Source organism: Poecilia latipinna, unplaced genomic scaffold, assembly GCF_001443285.1.
Source record: "Poecilia latipinna isolate Pla-1442-1.1 unplaced genomic scaffold, P_latipinna-1.0 Scaffold1847, whole genome shotgun sequence".
Lineage (NCBI taxonomy): Eukaryota > Metazoa > Chordata > Actinopteri > Cyprinodontiformes > Poeciliidae > Poecilia > Poecilia latipinna.
In genome coordinates, this window is record NW_015114463.1 from 385 (window position 1) to 20,020 (window position 19,636).

At 40.3% G+C, this 19,636-nt stretch overlaps 1 protein-coding gene and 1 long non-coding RNA gene across 3 annotated transcripts; one reads left to right on the forward strand and one right to left on the reverse strand.

The window, feature by feature from the left end:
- Positions 1-614: 614 nt before the first annotated feature.
- Positions 615-13,015, reverse strand: LOC106934711 (alpha-1A adrenergic receptor-like). 2 transcript variants are annotated; one of them, XM_015014786.1, is made up of 6 exons: positions 12,349-13,013; positions 11,994-12,239; positions 8,787-9,038; positions 5,806-6,199; positions 1,731-1,852; positions 615-1,667 (listed from the first exon to the last, which is right to left on the reverse strand). In XM_015014786.1, the coding sequence occupies exons 2-6, from the start codon at positions 12,162-12,164 to the stop codon at positions 1,356-1,358; spliced, it is 1,251 nt and encodes a 416-aa protein (XP_014870272.1). In that variant the 5' UTR covers positions 12,165-12,239; positions 12,349-13,013; the 3' UTR covers positions 615-1,355. The 2 variants fall into 2 exon arrangements, with proteins under 2 accessions (XP_014870272.1, XP_014870271.1); XM_015014785.1 differs by having other exon boundaries at positions 11,994-13,015.
- Positions 1,601-8,836, forward strand: LOC106934712 (uncharacterized). Its single transcript, XR_001421748.1, has 4 exons — positions 1,601-1,686; positions 6,875-7,913; positions 8,123-8,268; positions 8,747-8,836. It is a non-coding gene; the product is annotated as an uncharacterized LOC106934712 (long non-coding RNA).
- Positions 13,016-19,636: the final 6,621 nt, after the last annotated feature.

Consider the following 19,636-nt stretch of genomic DNA (forward strand, 5'->3'; position numbering starts at 1 on the left):
TTACAATAAAATAATAAAACATAACATAAAAACTGTACAGTAAAATAAAAAATTACATAAAACCTTCAGTAAAACCCTCAGGATAAAAAGTTAAATCTTAAAAACGGACGAAGCTGGAAAAGTGTGAAAACTGCGAGGGTCCAATCCCGTGGCTTCTCTCGGGCCGGCTGGATTGAACTCAGCGGGTGATTGGTTCATTTGCTGGGGGAGGCGTGGCTAGAGACGAGTCATCCTCCGGATCTCAGTCTGAGGAGCGTTAGTTTTTAAATGTCCATCATTTAATTGACACAGGTAAAAAGAATCTAATTTGATGAAATGTTGATCCAATGTTATTCACACAAGGTTTTAGTCAAATGTTCTACTTTTGATTCTATTAGCTGTAACTTTGCTTTATGTATTCTGTTTTTCTGTGAAACTTTATAATTTTATCTTTAGAAGGCGCTTTATAAATAAACTTTACTTACTTACTTAACAGCAGACTGCACCATTTAAATCATGGAAAGTCCAGCAATGAAAAAATCAAAACTACTAAACAATGCAAAACCTGCAGTGATTCAGACTCAGGGTTCAGTCCAGATCGGTTCCGGATGAGATCAGAAAAATCCAGGCATGAGTTTACAACACAGCAAACAGGTTTTTATTGAACCGAACAGAGGAGGTGAACTCACACAGACCGGCTGATGCTGGAAGTAGAAAAACTAATACAGAAAATACAAGCGGCTGCAGTTCTTCCGCTGTCCGCCAGGTGGTGCTGCAGGAACACAGCAGCAGCCTTCCTGCAACCAGGTTAAAACTAACAGTTCCCAACTTCATCAAAACTTCATCAGAACTTCTTCATCCTCTGACAGAACCAGTGATCGAGTCGCTGCAGGAACATCTAGGGAGCACAGCTGGATTCAATTCAACACTGAGATATGAAAAACCCTTCACAATAAAAGTCATAATACAACCACTGATACTTTCATAATAAAAGTTCGAAAAGATCTGAACGTATTCATCACAACGTAAAACAGAATAAATAAATATGAAGTTTAAGAGAATCTGTACTTATCAAAGTAAAATCAGTTTAAACTCGGCGTATATTTGCTTTATTTATTTTACAGCTTTAAGCAGATAAACTGACTCATGATGGATTTATTTCACATTAATAAAAACTGATTAACTTAAATAAAATGCAGATCTGATCCGGTTCTGTTTTTACAGGATCCTAGTTGGCTCCTTCACAATAAAAGCCTGGAGTTCTCAGTCTACACCTGGAAGAGGAGCCAGGTGCGTCCATGAGGCTGAGCACCTGATTGGTCAGTGTTTATGACATCACTTCCTGTCTGTTCTCAGAGGGCGTTTCCTCCTCTGTGTCATTCCTCTTCTTCTCTGGTGATTCTCAGGCCGTTGGCCCCGCCCCCCGGCCTCCCAGCATCCTTTGCGAGCGGGGACGGACCGGGTCTTGGCACGGACCCGGGCAGTGGGCGCTTGGCGGCGGAAGGCCACGGTGGCGGGCGGAGCTTGGCGGAGACGCAGCAGGGGCTATGGCCGGCGGAGGACAGCGTCTGCTGGCTGCCGTTCAGGAAGGACGAGGCGTTTGACCCTTGCTGGCAGCGGTAGTTGTAGTACGCCTGCCATCCCTGGCGCTTGCTCTTCCAGCGGCAGCGCAGGATGCGGATGAAGGCCTGCGGGCGGAGCAGAGCGGTGAGGAAGACTGCGGGGAGGGGAGGAGCTTCGCAGGGCCTTACCTGTTTGAACTCGCGGCTGTAGCAGGGGTAGATGATGGGGTTCAGGCAGCTGTTGAAGTATCCCAACCAGAAGATGACCTTGAAGAGGGTCTCTGGAGGTCGGAGGCTGCTGTTGAACGAGCCTGAGGACGAACAGAGAAGATCAGTTTCTAACGAGGCGACGCTCGTTAAGGAACAACCCAATTAAACAGCAAGTAGTCTGAACTCGGAGAAAACATATTAATGTTCATTTATCAAAGTCATATTTTTACCATATTTATTTATAAAAGTCAGTTTAAAGCTAAATATTTACCTAGCTCACTAGTAAATTATTTAGTCTGAAGCTAAATAGTTAGCAGAAAGTGAGACAGGAGAAAATAAAGGAACAATGGAGGATATAATTGTTTTTATTTATATTTAATTAGGGATGCACAGACCCACTTTTTTCACTTTTGACATTGATATTTGAGGTTTAGCATCGGTGATGTGTGTCTGATACAGAAAAACAGTTGATTTCACTTAAAATGTTTCTTTAAAAAAAACACTGACATAAATGTTCTGAATTACACATTAATTTAATAACTGCATCAGCACAGCTCATCATAACACCAACAGCTCCACTAACTGGTCAAACATGTAAAACAACTTTAATTTGTTCAGTCAGAGCAGGTAGGAGAATAACAGCCAATAGAAAATAACAATAGGTTGACTGTCTTTGTCAAACATGTCAAAAACAAACTTCAACAAACCTTTCAAACGGTTCAGAAAGTGCAGGTAGAAATGCTACATATAATGTTTAACGTCTTTAATTTTAATTTTAAAAAACTGGCCAGTCAGAAACTGTTCTACAAACCCTTCTGATAACGCTGTGAATAATTTAGCTTTAGTGTAATTTTACCATTTAAAATGAAAAATAAAAACCAAATTGCCGAAACTCATTGGAGTCTCAGCTCCGCCTGTGAAGGAAAGCTTGCTCGTCTTCCTCGGCTCGTCCTAGAGCTCGCGCTGATGATCCGCTGATGATCCTCTGATGAGCCACTGCGTGTCCCTGGATCATCCTGGACTCAAGCAGGATCAGGTTCTGGATCAGCCCGGCTCCTCGGCAGGTGGATTAGCGCCGCTGCTCATGGACTTGTAAGGCCATCCTGTGCCTGAGGCTCTGATCTCTGACTATATATGAAGAGTTTCCCGGCTGAACCAGACGTTGGAGCCATGTGACACCTGCCCGCCGTGCAGCAGTCCCAGGAAAACTCATCTTTCCAAGTTTGGAGATCCTCCTCCAAACCGGCAGCAGGACTTATTTTGGTTGGAGGCAAGGGAAGTTTTGGGTTCCTGCCACGTCGTCCGGCGGTTCCCAGGAGCTTCTGGAGGAATTCAGCTGGTTTCAGACCAGTCAGACGGACTCTGAAGTGGTTTCTGGCTGCTGAGAAGAAAAACCCTCAATAAAACCAACGATGAGACGTCTGGGTTGCTAGGAAACCAGAGAAGACGCTCCAGATGCTGCCTGATGGATGGAAAGCAGGTTTCAGTGGGACAGCTGGACTGAACGGAGGAGCTGGACTCAGAGTTTCACCTGGAACTTTTGTTTTCATTTGTTTCTGGTACGCCCGTATTTCTCACGCACATCCGCCAACAGCAGTGATGGAGGATGAAGCGGCTTCTCTTAATTTTAGTTTCTGCTTCTAAACGATCTGATTAGAACAAACTATTGTTGTGTTCAAGTTGTGCTAAAAGCACAAAGCGATGCTAGCCTAAAGTAGCATCTCAATGCTAAACATGTAGCAGCTAATGCTAATGTTGGCATCCACAGCCCTGATTTCCAAAGAAGCTCCATTTGTTGTTGAGCTCATACAGCTGTTTATTCAATAATTTAGCAGCAAAAAGGTTTTATGAATTGAAAATGTTGCTGATTTTGTCAATATATGGTTTGATTAACATTTGATTATTAATTACAGAGGCTGGAATTAATGCTCTTAAAAATAAAAACGTCAAACCCTAATAAAAATATATTTCTGAACCTAGTATCCAGATTAATTCAAAGCTACGGAAAATTAAAGATTGAATTAGTTTGGAGTTTACCTTTTAGTTAAAGTTTCAAAGTAATGAAATTAATTAAAATGTTTTTAGAAATATCCGATTTTTAAAATAATAATCCTAAATAACCTAACTCACTTTATTGTTTCTGATCTCAGACTAAAAGTTAAATGACTCTTTCAAGAAAACTTAATATGTATTTTAAATGTAATAATATAAACTAAGCTGAATTTAAGGAAATACAAAACATTATTAACGGTTTCATTTGCTCCTTTGTTCCCTGTAATTCCTGGATCTGAAGGTCAGATCCTGCAGGTGTAAATGCAGCTGCTCTGCTGCAGCAGCTTTAATGCAACACTGCAGCGCTTCCTGTGAGGACGCAGTGCAGATCATGACTCAGCAGAGAGACGAGTCCCTGAGTGGACTGTCTTCATCACCATCATCAGCCTGTTGGACAGCCTGAAAATGGAAACTCAGCCTGAGACAAACTTCCCACATTACTGAAGAGAAAACACCTGAGCTGGTCTGGCGTCAGATAACTGGGTCGAGCCCACAGGTCCAGCTGCAGGTCCTATGAAACTGAGTTTACTCTAGATGTTGAAGCTGCCATGTTTTAGAGTCCAGAGGAACTGGATCGGGTTCAGAGTCAAATCAATTAAACCCTTTGAGCAACCTGTTCCCCTCTTGGCCTGTGGGGGCGCTGCACCAAGAACCACTGAAGGAAACGACATAAAAACCTCTGAAGACACTGAGCGAAACTTCCTTCTTCACCAAATGGAAGGAAAAATAGAGGCGTCAGATTTTAGCGGTTGGAGGATTTCTCTTTACTCTTTGGCTTTAGTCCTGTTAGCGCCAGGCTAGCATATTAGCTTTGGTTGTATTTACCCAGAATCCCCTGTGCTGTTGTCCACTTCCTGCTTTTGGAGCAGTCTCCGATCTGCTTGGCGTTCACATTCAAACCGAAACAGAGTTCACTTCAATTGAACCCAGACCAAGGTTTGGGAGACCAGAGGTCAGAGGTCAATTAGCATTCACACCTCCTCAACCAAACCAGACTTTATAGGCAAACGGACTGGAGTGAGATTAAAGCGGACAAAACAGGGCTGGTGGAAAATGTTCAGTTTGGATCCAGTTCATTTAAAGACTTAAAACTTTGGTAATCAGTTTGTTGAAATGAAAAACAAAACAGATGATTAGAATAATCTGTTGCTGCTGGTTTGGGTTTATTAAATCCTCCTCAGTACTCAGCTGATCCATGTGGCAGCACAGATCTCACACACTGTATACAAACTGCTTCCTGTCTGCTGGGATTGGATGGATCTGGAGTGATAAACTTTCATGATGTGGGAAACAAACTTCCTGGTGAGGAAACTGGACCCGTTTCAGGATTTTTTCTGTGAAAGTTGGTGAGCTGCAGCTGAAACTATTCCAGACATTCAGCATCAGTCGGCTCCTTTCGGGGTAAAAATGGATCTGGTTTTATCCTGGAAACACGGCGAGGCCTGCTGAGAGAATCATGGGCCCATAGCTAACCACTAACAGCTAGCAGTGCAGAACCAGAGGAGATGATGTTTGCTCAAGATTGATGGGAGGCGGCGTGTCGGTCTGATTTTCAGCTGGACTTCTTGTTTCTCCTCTAATGAAGTGGCTCAGTTGTGCTATGACGGGTTCTGACCCAGAAACAGATGTGTTGAAGTGATAAAATAACATCCCACCTCTGATAAGAATCTCATTAAATACGTTCTAATGTTTACTCTACTTTGACTTTTACTTCTAAAGGTTTTTAAAAGCTGAAGCATTTTTTGTCTGCTAAAAATGATCTGAAGCAGAAATGGTAGAGAAATAAAAGATCTTTGATGGATGATCTGTTGAAGAAACTTCAGCCTTTTTTAATCTAAGCGATATTAAAGAAGCGTTGGTCCATCACTGAGACGATTGGGTCAACAGAACCAGTTCAGACTGCATCAGGCTGACATCAGCTAACACCTCTGCAGACCCCACACATACTGGACACGAACTGTTTGTTTTAGATGAACCAATCAGCAGCATTGTGTGGACTTACTGATGGGCAGAACCAGGAAGAAGGGCAGCCAGCAGAGGATGAACATGCCCACCACCACGCCCAGCGTCTTGGCAGCTTTCTTCTCTCGTGAGAACTTGAGCAGCTTGACGGTGAGGGCGCCTCGGCCGGCCGAGGCTCCGCCCCCTGCGGCCTTGGCGGGAGGGCAGAGGTCGTGGATCTGCTGGTTCCGGCAGTGGATCCTGAGGGTGAGCTCGTTGGAGTCCTCAGCGCGGTCCCTCATCATGCCGGCCTCCAGGTTCCTGGTGGTGCGCTTGGCCACCACGTAGACACGGCAGTACATGGCCAGGATGACGGCCAGCGGGATGTAGAAGGAGCCCAGCGATGAGAACAGGGCGTAGAACGGCTCCTCCGTGATCACACACACCGTGTCGTCCTGCACACACACCCAACAGAGCTTCAGCCTGACCTTTCACCTCTCAACACCCTGGAGAACACCTGCTGCTGGTTTTCACACTCTGAGGACAAGCATCTAAATAAACATCAGTAGTATAAAAGTATAAAAATTAAACATAATTTAATGCCTTTTTCATATCTAAAATAAGTTGTTAAATAAAAAATCTGCAGAATGAGAAGGGATTTTTTTTTTTACAGTTAATTGTCAAAATAATCAATTACAAAACTAACCATTAGAAGCAGCCCGAATGTATAATTTTGACCCTGTTTAGATTATTTGAATCCAGTAATCTAAATTAATGCACAGCGTTCCTGTTAAACTGCATCATCAACTAACTGAGGATGAAGAGCAGATCCAGGAAATCCTTAAAGGCCCAGAATAATCTGAGCTTCAGGTCAGGATGAGAGGAGATGAGTCACCTGGTTTCCTTCATCAATCACAGAAATATCAATGAGATCATCAACTAATTATCAGCAACCCGGATTCAGAGACTCCTTCAGTTACAATAAACACAAAATGAGACGTTACCAAACGGAAAATATCATCAGTAAAACGATCAGTTTTTACTGATCTCCAGGTTTTTGAGATAAAAAAATCTGATTTGATAAGGATGAAGGTGGGTGGAAGACTGAAGCTTCTGTTTCTGACCCACAGATGAATTCAGAGACGGATGAACAGACGGAGAACCGTCTGCTGATGATCCACGAACAGATTCTGGGAACTAGTTCATCTGCTGCTAAAAGAACCTGAACCGTCTGGAACTGAAATGAGTCAAAACTCACCAACACAGATAGAAATACAGATAATAACTAACCCTGACAGAGCAACACTGTCAGTGTTAATAACTAATACAGAGAGATAAAGAGATAATATTTAATCCTAAAGTAATATAAAGTAATATACTGAACAACCAGGAGAATTAGCTCCTGGTTTCTGTTTCAACTCAACAGGTTAAAACAGCATTTAACGTTAGAAATATTATTTCCTACAGTTCATTGTCTTACTTAAATGTTAATATAATTGATTAATCTCATTTAAAAGATTAATGTGTACAATATGAGGAAAATAATGATGAAAATGGTAAAAGCAGATATTAACCTCACAGTGAAGTTTTCATCTGTTTATATTTTTATTCATGTTTTTCTGTTTCTGTTAAATGATAGATAATCTTGCTCTTTAACTTGTTTTTGATCATATAGTTTCATCCTTTACTGTTTGCGTTTCCAGGTTGATAATATTGCAGGATGTTTATATAAACTCATTCTTGTTCGTACTGATTTGACCTGATTCTTCTGGCTGGTGGTAATGTTCATGTTTCAGAGCGACGCAGCCTGAATCCAGACATAATCTGAGGAGAAATTAGGGTGATGATACGGAGGCCCTCCAGCCTTCACTACAGAGTAACCATGACAACCAGAGAAACAGGGAAAAGCTGCTCAGAATTTATAAATAAAGACTTTCCCATTAATCATTTTAAACAAGCCATTTTTATAAAATACATCAATAAAAAGTGATTTTTTTTCTCTAAAATGAGATCCTGTGTTTATCATTTTATCAGCTTCTGAGGCTCCAGGTGTATGAATATTTATGGGCTCATCTGTTTTTCTCTGTGCAGCAATGAAAATCCCCACCTTGAGTTGGAACCCTGAAAACATCTAAAGGATAAACTCTGTAAATGTGGTGATGAATTGAGGTGATAAAACAGCTAACAGAGTCTGGCCTCTGGTCATAATTCAGTTTTTATTCTGAATTGTCTGAACGAGGCAGAAATGAAAACAGCTGATCCCGTCTGAGGAGGAAAAAGCAACTAAATGATTTGAGTCTTCAGCTGTGGAGAAAATCTCAGTTCAGTCTAATATTTAACTCAGTTCCCAGAGAATGAATGAACTCTTTGTTTTTCAGACGCTGTTTGCTAAAATGAGATGAAAACATGATGAGCCAATGTGACTGTGTGATCACCCAGAGTGACGTGTGTGTTGGATTATTTCAGCTCATCTCTCTGTGGAAACAAAGTTTCCCTGAACGCCTCGACGCTCCGAGCCTTAGAGGTCAGAACTGACCGTCCATCAGACGAATGAAAGAGCAACACACTCGCAGCAAATATAAACATAAACATTAAAAAAACCATTTGTTATCTAGAAGTCTGGTCCACCATAAACTCCACCTGTGAATAAATCTATTAATCACCTTTTGAATCCAGTTATTAAATAATCGCAGTATTGAAGTTCTTCTTCTGAGGATATTTTTAGCTCTAAATATGGGGGTACATTTGTCTCAATAATATTTAATCAAACAGAAACTAATCTCGATTTAAAAAAGTAAGTTGTGTGCAGAATGTGATAATAGTTTAAATTGGCTGCAGCATTCATATCATATACATACAGATCTGTTTACATCCATGATGGTCTCACATGACGGAAATAAACTGAGATGAATTCAGTAAATAGTTTCCTCTGGTTTCTGAAACTGGACCTGGAGCCCAAAAGTGTTTAATAAATATCTGAAGTTGTTCTTATTCTGTTCCAGTCAGACGATTCTGATCTGGTCCAAACGGGCCCGGTGTTACCTGTGATGGCGGCTGCTTCCAGCCAAGCAGCGGCCCGATGGAGATGACCAGCGCAAGGATCCAGACTCCCAGCATGGCCATCAGTGCGCGCCTCCTGGTGACCACCATGGGGTACTGCAGCGGGTAGCGCACGCCCACATAGCGGTCGATGGAGATGACGCAGAGCGACATGATGGAGGCCGTGCAGCACAGCACGTCCACCGCCGCCCAGATGTCACAGAAGATCCGACCAAAGACCCAGTAGCCCAGAACCTGCAGGAACCAGGAGGAACGTCAGAGAGACGGCCCCACCGCACCGTTCAGATTCACACACACACACAACGCTTCAGGGAAGTTCTGCTGGTTTTAAACCAGTCCCACTGGTTCTGTGATCAGTCAGTATCTGAACTGGAACAAAGTTTTTATAGAATCCGTTAAACCTGAACAGAAAAAACATTCAGTTCAGCCTACATGGTGTGTGTGTGTGTGTGTGTGTGTGTGTGTGTGTGTGTGTGTGTGTGTGTGTGTGTGTGTGTGTGTGTGTGTGTTATGGCTGTGTGTGTCTTAGAGCTTAATTTTATTATCTTTCTTTAATAAAATGTCTCGTATGAAATGTCCATTTTGTGTGAATTTAAAACAAAGTTTCTACTGTACAGGCCTGTCAACATTAACATATTATCATGGACGATAAATCGTCCCAAATTATCGTGATAAACGATATTATTGTTGTTTTGAGACCATTTTCAAATTACATAAAAGGTAAGATCAAAGATCAATAAACTATAAAATCTAATAAACATTTAACACTGAGAGATCTGGAAGACATTTAAATAGCCAAAATAAATAAACCAAACAACAGAAACAACAAATAAAATTAATTATTAAGTCTCTGTAAACAAACTTATCCTTCAAAAAAGAGAGATCTAGTTGAGACCAAAACACCAGTGAAAAGTTTTATTATCCGGTTTTTGGTAGAAAGAGAAACAACAAATCAAGGAAATAGAAACTATTGTATTAATTTTAATTTAACATGTTATTTATTGATTTACTGCTTTTTGCAACAGGTTTATTACTGTATGTTAAATGATGTAAAATAATTTTTTAACACTTAATGTTTTCTTCCTTTTAGTTCTGGATTTAGCTCCACGAACGTTCTGACCATATTTCCTGTCCCCCACAGCATGATGCTGCCACCACCGAAACAAACCAATCCTTGGTTCTTAAACTGAACAAACTTGAGCTTTTGGCCAGCCATGACAGCAAATGTTACTGGGAGATAAAATGTCACAGAAATTATCATAATAAATGATATTGAGACAATTTTTAACTAATATAATCATAAAATCAGAATAATGCAAGTAGCAACGCTCAACATTGGAACTGTTTAGTTATAGCAGATCCTGTTTTTACTAATCTGCAGTTACAGAGGGGGTCAAACGTGAGGAATCACTGCTGATGTTTCCTCTTCAGGATGAACAGGCGGCCATGTTGGCTGGAACAGAAACATTTACTGAGTTTGTTTCGGGGCTGGATTAAAAATGAACCATCTGGCCTGAAATAGAATAGAAAGGTGTGTGTGGATGTTCAGGTTGTGTGTTTCCTGCAGCTGGTCTTCATTACGCTGATTCTTTAAAACGAGTCAACAACTGTTTCCAAACAGAGCCGTTCTGTCTGCTGTCAGCTAATGGAATAATCTGATCTGCCGCTGAAGCTAAAAGTCATGAGGAAACACAAACAGCAGATATTTCACATTTTTACACAAACTGATTAAATCGCTTCAACTCAGATGTTGTCTGTTTTTACCTCTTTTATTTTCCTCCATCTGGGTGCAACTAATTATTAATATTAATGTTATTATTATTATAATTAATGTTATTATTACTGCATTTACAGTAACACTTCCCCCTACTATAGCATTATAAGTACCACCAACCATATTTTAGTATTTCTACAAACGCTGTATGTTTATGTTATTGTTCTAAAAGCTGCAAAATACATAAAATTATAATTATTATTGTAATATCAAAATATGCATCATCATAACAGCAAAGCATTGCTTGGATATAATATATGGCAGGCTGACATTTCAGCTGACATTTCCTTTCAACTTTCAGATAATGGTGAAGCATAACCATGGCAATGCTTTGTTTTACGACGGGAAGCAGCTGATTAGCATCTCTACAGCTAAAATAATTCCTGAACTTTGACCCTGAAGAGTCTTCCAGGGCCGATCACCTCCTCTCTGGTTGGAGTCTCCAGCATCTCCAACCAGAGAGGAGTGGCTGAAAGCAAAGGAGGCCGAGCAGCAGCTGATGACGTCAAAAAGGACATGCTAGTGTTAGCATGTTGTTACAGTCATTAGCCTGTTAGTCAGTAACAGTCTGCAGTCAGAGGCCTGTTTAGATCCGTAGTTAGACCGACTGCTACAGGAAGTCCTTCCAGCTCAGAGCATCACCATCAGCAGAGACTTAGTGAAACCAGTTATGATCAAATTTAGTTTCATTTTAGGATAAATGAAGGATTTATATAGATCTGTTTTTGTTCTATTGCTTTATTAATTTGGAGCCATTTAAAAAGAAAAAACAAGCATGTATAAAGAAAATATACACACATACAGATACAATCATCTGGTTGCCACTGTGATTTCAGATTTGGTCATTTTTCTATATCATACAGCTGAGAAATACTATTTGTTATGTGTTAAAGTATAAATAAAATATACTATACCTACATGTTTATTACAATATATTTTGAATTGATTTGAATTTAATTAAGGGATTTATTCCATGTTAAAATGCATTGCTATTTTAGATTTCCAGGTTGCTGTGCAGTCATAATTATTACACTTGTTGCATTTGCATTTATCTCACTAATATTAGCAACATGGTACAATAAATGCTGACATTTTCTGTGCTTCATTATTATTATTATTATTATTATTATTATTATTATTATTATTATTATTATTATTATTATTAATGTTTTTATCTTTTCTAATCTTGTTACTCAGCAACATAAAAAGGAAACCAAACAGTTGAGCTTAAAAGCAGAACTAAATATTGCTATTTTTCATCACTTTTTTTAGATGAAAACTATAATTTTACCAATTTATTCAATATAAAAATAACTTTTCCTACTTTCTGGATTTCGCTGGAGCTCTTCAGAGCGGAAAGTAAACAGGTATATAACCCATAATTATCAGCGACTGATCGATCAGGGTTCACTGACCTCCAGGGTGGCGGACACCGGCAGCACGGTGGTGCCCAGCAGCAGGTCCGCCATGGCCAGGTTGATGATGAAGTAATTGGTGGGGGTCCGCAGGTGCCGGTTACAGACCACCGACAAGATTACCAGGATGTTCCCCACGATGGCGAACATGATGAAGGAGGCCAGCACCATGCCCACCGGCACCGCCCGGCTCAGGTCCAGTGGCGTGGCGGAGTCCGGCGGCCCGGTCCGGTTGGAGGAGGAGTTCTGGTGGAACAGGTCCGGCAGGGAGCCGTTAGTCCGCAGACTCATGCTGGGAAGCGGTCAGATGTTTAAATGGAAATGAACGTTCACTGCGGATAACACCGGGACTTACTTTGATCCAGTCAGTGGGGGAAACTCTTTAAATGTGTGTTAGAGTCCAAACCGCTCCGGTTCCGTTAGTTTATAAAGAGTTTTTAGATGAAAACTTGTGAAAAGAGAGAAATGACCGGCTCCTGGTTCTAGTTAAATCCCGGGCTGAGCTGGGCGCTCGTGCGGAGCTCGCTCGATTTGAGCAGGAGGCGCGCGCTGTGCAGCAGCAGGTGGAGGCTCGGGTCCACTCGGGTCCATTCGGACTCCTTCGTGGGATTTGGGGGTCTCCGGAGCGGCTGGCGGGCTCCTGCCGGCCCAGCGGAGCTCCTCCTCGGCTTGAGCTTTTGATTCAGGCGCAGGGAGAAGATCTGCGTCTCCTTTTATGGTCCAAGTGTTTAATGTGGGAAAGTTGGGAGAGATGAGGGGAAAAAAGGCAGAGACACTGAAACACACTCAGCTGCATCACTCCCTCCCAGAGGCAGAGTGGGACTCATCTGATCTGAAGATGCAGCTTCAATTTAAACCTGCAGCCATAAACTACAATGTTTTACTGGGATTTTATGTGACAGACCAAAACAAAGGGTCCACAGCTGTAACGATTGCTTTTCAATTTGAAAAGTGTGAACGGTCATGGTGGTATTGTAGGGACTGATGGATTGATCAACGATTGGGACGTTGTACCAAAACAGCAATTTGCAACCTTTACCATCCAAAGAAAAATTTCTGCACATAATGCAGCTGAATAAAAAAGTTAGAGCTATAAATTTTACATAACATAAAAAAAATAGATAAATGTTTACTTAATAAAATTGTAATTTGTCCCCCATTTTATCGCTATTTTTAGGTTGTTAAATAAAGAAAAACATCAAACATATCCAAAAAGAAGATGGATGCATTTTCTTCAATGGGATGTTGATATTTGTGGAAAATATTTAATTAAAAATGGCATAAAAATATATCTTAAAAGCTACAACTGGTACTTTGAGTGTAATTTATTTGTGTAAATTCATGGCAATTGTTACTTAAAAGAACAAAACTAAAAAGAAAAAAGAAACCCTGCCTAAAACACACTCCATAGAGAATATAACATTTTGTGAATCCTCAGCAAAGCAGCAAAACGTGTGATTGATTCTTCCTGCTGAGTGCCAGTTTATGCCAGTTTCAGGAACAAAATGTTCCAATGTTTCACATCTTTAGTAAAAATTATTTCTTTCTTGTTTACGGTGGTTTGTATTTTATACTAAATCTATAAGAAATAAGGAATGAATTGTGGCAGAAACAGAAAAGAGAACCAGATTTTTTACTATAACCAACATAAATCAATGCAATCAAATATTAAACTGGTTATTAAAATAGCTTTATTCTTCTCTATCAGGAACGCCTTCTGTTTGCTGCTCTGCTTCTCGTCCTCCTACGTTAAAATCGGCATATTTAATGTTCCAGAGTCTGTTTCTCTGCAGACACCAGGCTTCAGCCTCCAAGTGAATAATTCAGTGATTGTAATTAACTCCTCATAATGGAGAGCAGAGGAAGGTCTACCACTCATTTAATATCACTTGATGTGTCAGCTGTTACAGAAGCAGAGGATGGAGGTTCAAACGTTCCTCTGCTGGAGGTGAGCCAGCAAATAAAACCTGATTTAGAGAAAAGCCTCAAACTGCAAACGATTTCCTTTAGATGTTCAAAGCTTCATAACCACAGCCGGATCCTCAGGTCCAATTCAGTTTGGTTTAAGTTTATTTAATAATTTACACATTGCTGCAGGTTTGGATGATTGCTCGGGTTTTGGTGCTTAAAGGTTTGTAATTGTGTTGGTTTCAACAGGAAAAGTCAAAGTTTCTCTTTTTACTCCAGAACTCCATCTCTCTGTGATCCAGCATAGCAGCCTAATTTACGAGCGATCAGAGGTTTCCCATGATCTACATAAAAATATTTGGCCATTCCACAGAAAATATTAATATTTTTGGAATTAAAGGGGGCCTGTTATTCTTTATTTTATGCAAGTTACTATATTTTTATGGGCAAGTCAACATATTTATTACATTTAATTGCACAAAATCGTTCTCAGATAGTCAGATTTCACTCATGAGTGCCTGTTTTCAGCTCCTTTCAGAATGAGCTGCTCTACAGCTCTGTCACTTTTATGCAAATGAGCTGCTGCTAGCCACGCCCCCAACTCAATGTTTGCACTTTATACAGATTAAAATGGCTGCAAACAGATGTGTAACTGTTTAAATAATGACAGTAAACATCATGGATTCAGCCGCGTTTTCTGAATGTTTAGTTGACAACAGTAGCTATTCCGCTGGTAAAACCAGCGGAATAGCTCCGCTTTGGTTGCTAGGTAACGGGGCAGGGATTGGCTGGAGTTGCTAGGTAACAACACAGTGCCTGCGGATTGTGATGTAATAATCAGAGAGGTTTTCCAGACTGAAAAAACATGAACTTATTGTCAGAAAACAGATGTTTGACATCTTTTTAGCGCTAGCAGTCGTGCTCAGGGTTAGAATAGTTCAAGTTTTCTACTATAACTCTGGTAGAGACCCAAATTACAGAACAAAAACTTCCAAAACGAAAAGTCACTTCTGCATAGCATGTACTGTTAAAACTTAACAGATTTTCTTCTGATAATTTATAATGTTTAAGTGATTAAAAGACTTTATAGTGTTTTTAACCACATGTCATGATATGGTTCAAAATGCGGCTGTTTCATCACAAGATGCCATTTGTTGTGTTATTTAATGTTTATTTGTTTATCTGCATTTATTTTTTCCACAAATGCCTAAAATTCAAAACTAATCTCAGTTCAAAATTGGTTGTTTTACCTGAACCACAGCAAAAAATATGATTTCCTTTCCTGTTTGATGAATGAATGCATGAATTAACCCTCACATCCCCATCATAGAGGTTAAAGTAATAATTTGGTCTAAAGTTAATGTAATTTCTAAAAGACCAGCTTGATTCAACATAATTGGCTCCAAATAATTGAATGAATTTGATTGTACTTGACCTTTCACCCCTTTTCTAGAAGAGTTAAAGCCGTTCATTGAGTGATTCTGGTTACTGATGTAAAGCTGGCTTTACCAACAAGCTTTAAAATTCATGCACATTTTATTGAATTTTGCTCAAACAGCTTCAGGCAAGGTTGTGTTAATTAAATGCAGTCAGGTAATAGTGAACAGTTGTTTTAATTATCAGTATGCAGGACAGTTATTTCCTTTTCTAATTAATGTCTCCCACTTGTAGCCAAACAGATAATCTTCTGAATAACATATTCAGACTTGAGGCAATTTATTATTCAGCCATGAAAGTTTTAAAACAATATCCCTAAAACTTCATGAAATTATGTCACAAAGACACCTGAAGAAACTAGATTTAATACAATTAAATATGTAAGATATGAACTTAAATATTCAGTTTTACATCCATTCATCATAGGCGTGTCATGTTAATTTGGGACATTTATGGATTAATTTGAACCGTACTAACTGGGTGGACAAGTTGGGATATAGATATAGTTTCTATTGACCATATAATTATGCAATTTGACATTTAGAAAATAAATTGATTTAATAGAAACACGGTAGAAATGTTTCTACAAAACGTTTTGATGCTAGGTTGAGGTGGGTTTTTTGGAAATTTGGTTTATTTTGCAAAACTGCAATGAAAATACTTTTTCGCATCACATCCGGTAGTTTATCACACAAGTCATGTGATAAACAACCGGATGTTACTACTGGTGAAAACGCAGAGGAAGAAGACAGGAAGTAGTTGGAGGATGATGCCGCTGTTACTTCATGTTTTTAAATTACTTATTGTGTGAAAAAACCTATGTGGATTTAATTGCATTTCCTATTTAATGAAGCCTAGGCGAAAATTCAACCTGGGAGACTCTCTTCAGCCTTCCGGCATCATCGATTACCACGCCTCAGCCAACCAGGACCAGATCATCGCTCTGCTCCAGCCAATCACCTTGCAAGAACTCCTTCAAAAGGCCAATCAACCTCGGATTCGCCAGCTGACTACCCTGAGCTTCGCCTTGAGCCGATCATCCAAGCTCACAGCGATTCTCAGCTTGCACGTCTTCTGCCGGTGTCCGAGCACCAAATTCTCAGTCCAATAAACCGTCTAACTGCTGTTTTCTCTCTGCTTGTGAGTCTCTACAGATTGAAATGGAAGCACAGCAATTGCAAAATTGTGGGGATATTTTTTTAGCAAAACATTGACAAAATTTTGCACACATTTATAATGGAAACGATGCAGAGGGTCAAAGTTAGTAAAGCAATCTCCAATATTTGGCCAAATGTGTAAAACGCCATGTAGCAAGTTGAACCTCAACCAGCCCACATGTTTGGGATTTATGGAGGGAAAATAAACACCAAGGCAGCTCTGTCTCATATCAGCAGATTCATTCAGCCTGTTATTAGCATGTATGCTAATAATAGGATAAAATAGCATATATGCTAATGCTAATAACAGGTCAACAGTGGAGCTAATTTTTCGTTTAGCCCTTCAGAGTTTTTGTTAACCTTCAAAATGTTCAAAATGCTGGTTTTTGAGAGGAAACATTGACACACGGTTGAGGTCACTTCAGCTCCCCGGGGGTCCGTCCACCAACACCACACCGCTCATTTCATTCCTGTAGGCTCCATTAACAAAGCTAATAAATTTCCTGGAAGTGCTGACGCTGACGGTGAATGTCCTCAAACACAGAAATGATTTAATGAGGAGATTAAATGCGTCTGGGCTGCTTCCCTCTGGAACAATCAGAAACACCGGGTACCGACCCGCCGAGGAGGCGGAGCGGCTTCTGTTTGTCAGGTTTCACTCAGAAACACTACACCAGGTCCGGATCCAGGGCGGACCGGGCAGAGTCCCTGACGTCTGGGAGTGATGCAAGGCCAAGGCTGCATCACTTCCAGTCAAGGTCGCCCAGTTCCAGCTGGTAAAAGTAGCCTAGCGGCTATTTCCAGTTAGCAATGCGCAGAATCCCGTCAACAACACGGCAGCAGCAACCGTCATGACAGCGGCAGCCAATCACAGCGCAGAGCCACAGGCAGGAGGCTCAGGTTCAGTTGGTGTTATCACTAGGATTACCTTCAGTTTGAAGGTTGTGAAACCTTCGTGAATAACATCACAAAGGTTTCAACAAAGGAGCATTGGGGCCACAGGACAGTGACAAAAAAGGAGTAAATTTCTGCCCAAAATCTCAGAAATTCTGGCAATATTTTCTAGAAAAAATAGAATTTTTTTTTTGAGTTTGAAAAGTAAAAAAAAATGTGCAAGAAAAAAACTCTAAAATTTTGAGAATAATCTAAATCTAAATTTGCCTAAAAATTGAAAATTTCTGAATTTCAAAAATCAAAAAATGTATTAGAAAAAACCCCAAGATATTTGTCAATTAATTTCAGAAATTAGCGAAAAACATGGAAATTCCTGAGCTCCAAAAGTTGAAAATTTGAAGAAAAAGAAAAAACTAAGTTCTTAAATTTTGATATTACTCTCCAAAAATGTTCACATTTTCTGAGTTTCAAAAGCTCAAAGTTTAAAGTTAATAAATTTCACAAATTTTCTATTTTTGCAGATTATGGATCTTGTTTTTTTCTAGAAAGATTCTGTTCTTTTGGCACAAATTTACCTCTCCTTTATTTTTCTCTCTGTGATGGCCCTAATAGGCCGCTGTAGGTTTCCACCATCTTCATCGGCCTGACATTAAAACGCTGTGTGACCTCCACATGGAGGCTGTTCATCAGTCAGAGGCACGGAGAGCTTTATAACGGTCTGAGCGGAGGAGGAGGCGTGTGAGTCAGACCGAGGTGAGGCAACGTCAGCACAGCTTTAAATTCCACACAGACTCCTTAAATCTGCAGCTGACAGGCTGATGGGGAGGATGAGGAGGAAAACGTTCAGAGGAACCAGAGTCTAAAAAAGACCAAACACGTCATCAAGATCCTTTTTCCCCTCCAGAGCTCTTTAATGATCTCTGTTTCAGTCACTTATCGATTCTCTGGTGGGGTTTTATCTCTTGAAGCCGCTGTAAGGGAGAGCGTATGATTTGACAGACAAAGTGAGCTGAATGTGCAGGTCAGCGCCGCTGCAGGTTGAATCTAAACATAAACAGTCGACAGAGACAGAGCGGTGTTCGTTCTACAGAGCTTAAACATCCAGTTTGGTCCAAGTCTGAATCCAGCTCCATTATAACATCTTTACAGATAGATTTTAAACCCATGAGGATTAAATCTGCTCCTTTCTGTCTTTTAATTGTTTACATTGAGTGATGCTGCCTTTGTTTTACCTTGGAAGGAGCAGACTGGATCTGGGAAAGCCGAACCAGCCAGTGTTGGTTCCAGTGGGATTCACTACTGGTTGGGCTACGTCACCAACGTGCTACAAGCTGAGAACTTTAGATTTATATGTATTTGATACATTCAACCACTAAACAAACATGTTAACTGTGTTTGAGAACAAGAGACAAAACATGCAAAGTCCAAACCAACAGTTCAGCCTCCTGGTTGGTTGGTTGGTTGGTTGGTTGGTTGGTTGGTTCCTTCATTGGTGAATAGGATGATTGGTTTTGTTGGTTGATTGGTCTGTAGGTTGGTTCATTCATTGGCTGTCTGGTTTTGGTGTAGCCATGGACTCAGTCTTAAACTTAAACACACATAAAGTCCATAACCAAATCATCCATCTGTCACCTTCCAAATACTGTCAGAAATAATGGCTTCTTGTTGAAACAGGACTCGGAAAAAATGGAAAATGCTTTTAGTTTCAGTTGGTTTACTATTAAAATGGTGTTTGTTTGTTTGTTTGTTTTATTGTTCTTCAAACCCAACCAGGCAAGTTTGGTTTGATATTCCTAATGGGTTTGATATCGCTTTAGAAACTTTAGAAATGCTGCTGATGGAGCTACTAGCTAGCATTAGCTTTGGATAGGCTAAGCGGTAGCCTATCCAAAGCTAACGCTAGCGATTAGCCTATCCAAAGCTAACACTAGCTAGTACTCTCCTTTGCAGCACTTGTGCCAGTCCATCATTGATCAGATCAATAGCTAGCTTAAAAATAGATATAGCCTCCTGGAACAAGGACTTAGCCACCAATGGGGCCATAATAGTCTTAGTTATGGGGCTGAAACGGTGCCATACTTTACTGATCTCAGAGTTTCTGTCAACAGAAACATCGTTACTCTGTTTCCAGAACCAGAACTAGAGAGGTTTATATGAAAAACCAAGATGTTCTAGAAACTGTTCAACGCTGAAACTTTATTGGTACTGCAGTACTTTAGCAGTTTTTACAAATTTTTTTGGTAAAAA